This window comes from Bidens hawaiensis, unplaced genomic scaffold, assembly GCF_021521415.1.
Source record: "Bidens hawaiensis isolate Kalapana, Puna unplaced genomic scaffold, B.hawaiensis_p1.1 tig00012286_1, whole genome shotgun sequence".
Classification (NCBI taxonomy): Eukaryota; Viridiplantae; Streptophyta; class Magnoliopsida; order Asterales; family Asteraceae; genus Bidens; species Bidens hawaiensis.
Window position 1 is genome coordinate 35,676 of NW_027492000.1, and position 6,800 is coordinate 42,475.

A 6,800-nucleotide genomic window follows, 5' to 3' on the forward strand; every position below is an offset into this window, starting at 1 on the left:
TCACACTTAAAAATATGTGTTATGTTGATGTCAAGCCAAAGTATTGATTTTTAATATTAATTAACAACTTAAAATAATAAATTAAACATATGCACATCTTCCTTGCTCCTTCGACGGGGCTCCGTACTTCTCTGCATAACTCCACACGCATAGCCTTAGGTTGCACTTGGTTTTCTCGCAACATGTGACCAACAATGACGTATTAACTTTTCAATTATATTACTTATATCATACTTAGTAACATTTTAGCGCTCGTGAGATCTTGTAATACTTACCAATAAGGCCTTATTGATTAGTATTACACAGAACAAACATAACTAAATTAATAACTGTCTAACGGGTCACTTTGCTGCTAGTTATTCAAATGACTCACATGTATGATTAATTTATCATAAGTTACTTTAATTTATATTTTATTATCAAGCTTTATTTTATTTACGATTCAAGAAAATAGAAACAGTTATGTTAACAAAAGAATATTATATATATATACGTGACCGTGTTGAGATCGCGTATTGCACGTATACCATAAAACAGCATTCAGCAATACGCGTCAATATTTACTGGATCAAAAACTCCAATGATGGAAACATACATATATATTTTTTTAAATATGTGGATCGATGAGAAAAAAACTAAAAAAAGTAGAAAATAATAATAAACGGTAAATCCTTGAAATATTCGTTTCAAATTCGTTGGACAATGTTAGGCAACGATATTGTCAACTTATTATAAAAACCACGTGTCAAATAAAATATGTTGTAAAAAAATTTAAGCAAAAATTTTGATAGAATTCATAGAATTTCTGTCAAAACTCACAGAAATTTTGTCGTAACTCACAAAATTCTGTCAAAACTCACAAAAATCAAATATATTTTGTTGAAAATAAAAAATGTACCAACAAATTCTCCCAAACCTAACAGAATTTTTTTACCCCATGAATATTTTATGCACGTGACTGCTTATTGTAGTGTACATTACCAACGTCTGACATGTTTAAACTTAAACGATCATATCCGACAAATTTAAAACAAACATTTCATGAATTTATTTATATCAATAGCACTTTTTACTGAGCAAAGTAAAATGGTTGACTCAAGTTTGATTCATGCACCCGCTCCTCTCCCCCCAAAAAAAAATTATTTATTTTCAGTGCCACTAGGTGAAGGTAGGAGACTACGAGAGTATGTAGTGTTCACCAGTTTGATCATTGAAATGAAGTGGTTATATCGCACCACAATGTCGTACCTTCGGGTGAGTGTTCACAGGCATTGGTCTTAAAAGGATTCATTGCATATTGAAAAAAAAAAGTAAAACAGACATTTGGCAAAGGTGTATGACCCTCAACAATAACGTTATACGTATAGATGGGTAAATAAACCGATTAACCGAACAACCCTTAATTCAAACCGAACCTGTTTGAAACCGTATGATGCCTCGTAATTTCAACAAAAGCCCTGGACCACATTGTCTTAACCCCCTTCCCGCATTAATTCAAAAAGCATCCAAAGCATTCACACCGAACTTCATCTTCCTCACAATCAACCAACCCAAACCGCCATGGATCCAACCCGACACCCTCCACCTGACATCCTTCTTGGGCATCTTCACCCGCTCCTTCAAATCACTCTCCGCATCCAAACCACTCTTCACCAAACTCACTCTCACTCTCATCCTCCCACTCGCACTCATCTTCCTATCTCATTTGCAAGTCTCCAACCGCTTCTTCTCATGCATCGAAAACAGCAACGTCATCAACACCTCGTACCCCGCCCACGTGTCAGCCTCCGATTGGCTCTTCAAACTCGCCTACTTCACACTCCTCACTCTCTTCTCACTCCTCTCCACCGCCGCCGTCGTCTTCACCGTCGCCTGCGATTACGCCGCCCGTGACGTCACTTTCTGACGAATCGAAACTGCCGTCGTACCTAACGTCTGGAAGAAGCTCTTTATAACTTTCGTTTATATATATTTTTGGTTGTTTGTGTATAACGTGTTGAGTGGCGGTGTGCTGTACGTAGGGAGACTGTTTTTCGGTTATTCGGTATTCGGTTCGGTTATCTTGTTTCTTATTTCGATTTTATACGTGTTAGGGTTTTTGTACTTGACGGTTGTTTGGCAGCTGGCGAGTGTCGTTACTGTATTGGAAGACGTTAAAGGACCTAACGCGTTAAAAAAAGGACGAATGTTAGCGAGTGGGAAGAAGGGGGTGGGGATGGGGATCACGTTTATACTCTACGCGAGTTTGCTAGGGGTGATAATTGTGTACGAGTTGTTTGTTGAATTTGGGGGTGACTTTGCGCAATTAGCGATGGTTTGGAGGGTTGTCATTGGGATGTTGTGCGTTGTGTTGGTTACGATTGTGTTTTTGTTGTTTATTGTGACTCAGACGGTGTTGTATCTGGTTTGTAAGTCGTATCACAGGGAGGCGATTGATAAGTTGAGTTTATCGACGTTTTGGGGGGCTTATGCGGCCGAGACGGTGGTGTTACCGAAGCCTGGCGAGGAGATTCAGCTTGGGAGAGCTCAGGCTCAAGTGCAACCATCTGCGGAAATGGTGTGAATTACGAAATGCTTTGTTGACTTGTACATTGCGCATATGTAGTTGTACATTAATGGTGTTAAAGTCTGTCTATGTTAGGGTAATATACTTTGATTAGTGGTGTTACCATGTTTTAGACTAATGACTTTAATGGCCTTTAAGATGTGTACCTTGTGCTTTGGATATTATGCTTAGGTTTACGATTTCGCTTATTATTAAAATCAGTGCTTTTAAGGTCATTCGTAGTGGGACGTTTCTCGGTTTCTTGTTAGTTCAGAAAAAGCTCAAACATGATTACGTATATGGGTGTTTTCAATCAACTTTTACTTGCATCTTGGCGTCTGGGGCATAAGGGCTGGTTAATGAAACGATCATATCTCTGTTATTTTGTTCAACTAATTAAAAGAATATTTAATCATTACAAGAGCTTCAGTCAATACTTAAAATAAAACTAAAAGCAGCTCCCCTTGTTTACGTGGCGTTAAAGTGGTATGATAAAAGGCGTTTTTTACATATATTCTAACATAGTTCCCTAACGTTTTGGGTCAAAACTCTATCCCATAACGTTCCATTATGAGTGGTCTAATGAGGTTTGAAGTGAGTGCATGTGACATGCTACTGACTTAAAATTATGTAGGCAATTAGTTTGGTCCGGTTTGGAAAAGGGTCATGCTATGCATACGCCATCCCCATGGTGTGGGAATAAGGCTATACGGCTCGTATAGGACCAATACAAGTCGTATAGACCTAAGTTATTGACCTGCATACGAACGTGTCAGTGTGTTAGCTTTTTGCAGTCTATACGAGCCGTATAGATTATCCAGCTCGTATAGCTTACGTAACTCGTCTGACCTATACAAACCGTATAGGGTCTATACGACTCGTATAGACAGCATGTCAGCATGTACTTTGACTAGAGATTTTTAATTATTTTTCTGGTCTATACGACTCGTATAGGTGGTATACGACCCGTATAGACCAGGTATCAAATTTTCTTTCTCAAACCAAGTAAGATTTGTGTGCTTTTGTAAGATAATACCAAAAGTTGAATGTCTTATTGTAGCATTTGGGTAATAAGCCTAAAATATGATAGATTTGTCTGATGATTTTTTATTTTCTATAGAAAGTTGTTTGACTAATTGTAATATTGGGATTTAATAATCTAGTGAATATAATATAAAGAGGTGTTTTAAGTTTTTCAATTTTTATCATTCTTGTTCTTTCTTAGTCTCTTTTCTCATATTATCTATATCATGTTTTAGTTTTTGTAAGTTTTAAACGAATGAAGTTTCACATCGATGTTTGACAATAATTATGAAGAAAGTAATTTTAGTGGAAATTATGGAGTTGTCGGTGATGAAAATTGTGAAGCTACCGGTGGTGGAAATTATGGAGTTGCCGGTGATGAAAATTGTGAAGCTACTGATGGTGAAAATTATGAAGTTACCGGTGGTGAAAATTCAAGCAACATGTCCATTTTTTCAACCGATAAGGTAAAATCATAAAGTATTCTTTTCTAACTATATTTTCAATCGTATACATTACCTTTGCTAACAAATAATTTTCATTACATATATTTATATCTCTTGATGAATTGAAGAACTGGGCTCAAAAAATAGGTAGGGAGAACGGTGTCGTCGTAGTCACCGAACGAACGAAGAACAACGCTGCGGGGGATGTGATAAAAATATTCCTTATGTGTGATCGCGGTGGAGTATACAAGTCAACAGAGAAAGTTAGATGTTCGGGTACAAGAAAAACTAATTGTCCGTTTAAATTAGTTGGAAAATATCATAATGAATGCAACGGTTGGGCATTACGAGTGAGCCATGGTGACCACAACCATGAACTCGCTCAACATATGGAGGGTCATCCATATGCTATGAGGTTGACTGAAGATCAGAAAACTACGGTGAGAAACATGTATCGAAATAATTCGGCGCCACGTGACATTTTAAGTTTTATACAGGGGGAAGACGAGACAAATGCGTCCTCGCTCCGAACCGTGCATAACGAAACATATAAGGTACGTAAGGAGATATTCCAAGGCGAAAGTCACATGGAGGTTCTTTTCCAACTTTTGGGTGATAAAGGTTACACCCACGATTTTCGTAAAAATTCATCCACCAATGCCATGGAGGATTTATTCTTTATGCATCCTACTTCCTACATGATGTTTCGTGCTTTCCCTCAAGTGTTGATTATTGACACGACGTACAACACAAACGAATACAAGTTGCCGCTTGTACAAATCGTTGGTGTAACTTCAACCGGCAAGACGATTACAATTGCGTTGTATTTTATGTCGAAAGAGATGGAGGATAATTTTACATGGGTGTTAACGAGGCTTAAGTCGATGTTACACAAGTGCATGATGCCATGTGTGATATTGACAGATAGGGATCTTGCTTTGATGAATGCTTGTAATGTTGTATTCCCGGATGCAGCAAAATTGCTATGCAGATGGCACATATCTCAGAACGTTAAAAAGCATTGCAAGCAAAGTTTTTTCCGGGGTAATAAAAACTGGGAATATTTTGAAGAATTATGGAGCTCGTTAATTCATTCTCCCACGCTAGATGCATACGAGTACAATTACAAGCGACTTCATGACGGATTAACCGGCAAGCATAAAAGTAACTTTTTGTTTCTCTCAACTTCGTTGTTATATGTATGTTTGATGGTATATTTGTTTATGTACTCATGTTCTTTTTTTTTACATATTTAGGAGTATTTGATTACGTGAACACAACATGGCGTGTTAAGTACAAAGAGATGTTTGTGTCTGCATGGACCGATCAAGTTCTCTACTTCGGGAATAGTACAACCAACAGGGTTGAGAGAGCGCATGCTCTTCTCAAGAAACACTTACTTACTACGAAGTCTACGCTTGAAAAATTTGTGGGTGTTATCGATCAGATCGTGAAGTTTGCAGCAAAAAACCATAAAGGGAACATTTGAAGATAGTCATAACAAAAATATGAATGACCACGACATCCCACTATTCAAGGAGTTACGAGGTAACGTGTCAATTTTAACCCTAGATTTATTAGTTAAAGAGCTTAAACGCATGAACAGAATCATTGAGCATGGGTATGGGTGCGGATGTCATATTCGCACTAGTTGTTCATTGCCATGTGCATGTATGCTTTCTAACTATTTGACTGCATATGAAACCATTCCATTGGATTCAATTGATATATTTTGGAAGAAGTTGGATTCTCTGGATAGTCATACGAAACCATTCCCGGATGATCAACCTGAGTTTCTGGATAGTCATGTATTTCTCCAGTTTCCCCGTGACACCGAAGAACGTGATAAACTTTTTAGGTTTCTTCGTATGTCTTTTGTTGATCCCCGCACTATTGAGTGGCCTTTCTTGGAAGAAGTGGCTCAAAAAAACCGTGTTGAGGATATTATCGGGGTAAACACTCGTTGGAGGCGCATGTTTGATTCCGGTGATACAATCGGGTATCGAGAAATAACACTAGATTTCTTATCCACTTTCAAATTTAATCCAGTGCCAATCGAGTCGATTCATACCGATGTTGATGTATCCTTTCGGTTATGCGGTAGGGTGTTTGACCTTACTCTACCGCGGTTTGCGGTTGCACTTGGGTTCTACACTGAAGAGGAGACGATGACTGATTTATTCTTGGATGCTCGTACAGAGGCTACCCTAGCAGAGTTGTCTGGTTGGTGGCCTCAGATTGGCGATGGGGAATATGGTTCAAAGGCTAGGGCTAGTGCTTTGAGAGACCCGGTGCATCGATATCTCCACAAGTTTATTGCGTATACGATTGTCGGGCAGGGGGGGTGGCCAAGAGTGGGTCACGCAGACTGATCTGTTCTTCTTGCATTCTCTTTTTGCACCTGCTAGGTGCAACCTAGCGCATTGCATTGCCTCATACTTTGCTACCATATACCAGTTTAGGGAGGAGTCCTCGATTTCATGCAGCGCCTATGTCACGACCCTTGCTATGAGGCTCAATTTTTTTCAGAATCGAATCAAGCGTTCTATGACAGAAAAATACGAGCAGAATCCGATCGGTAAGTAGACATGTGGGCTGATGAAGATCACTAAAAAGGTTGGGAAGCAGACCCGTTTCATTGCGGTGCGAGAGCCACAACCAGAGCCAGAGCCAGATGCAGAGCCACAGCCAGAGCTAGAGCCAGAGCTCGAGCACCCCGCGCCACGCCATCATGTGATTAGACTAGTGCCGCCGATCCCAGTACATGTGGATGATACGTTACGTGA

At 39.1% G+C, this 6,800-nt stretch overlaps 2 protein-coding genes across 2 annotated transcripts; both read left to right on the forward strand.

Moving 5' to 3' along the window:
• The first annotated feature begins 1,239 nt into the window (after nt 1–1,239).
• Nucleotides 1,240–2,563, forward strand: LOC143540637 (uncharacterized). The gene is made up of 2 exons (XM_077033639.1): nt 1,240–1,254; nt 2,123–2,563. Exons 1-2 carry the CDS (start codon nt 1,240–1,242, stop codon nt 2,561–2,563), a joined length of 456 nt encoding a protein of 151 aa, XP_076889754.1.
• A 1,277-nt stretch (nt 2,564–3,840) lies between these two features.
• LOC143540638 (protein FAR1-RELATED SEQUENCE 5-like) lies at nt 3,841–5,503 on the forward strand. The gene is made up of 3 exons (XM_077033640.1): nt 3,841–4,035; nt 4,143–5,178; nt 5,271–5,503. Exons 1-3 carry the CDS (start codon nt 3,841–3,843, stop codon nt 5,501–5,503), a joined length of 1,464 nt encoding a protein of 487 aa, XP_076889755.1.
• Nucleotides 5,504–6,800: the final 1,297 nt, after the last annotated feature.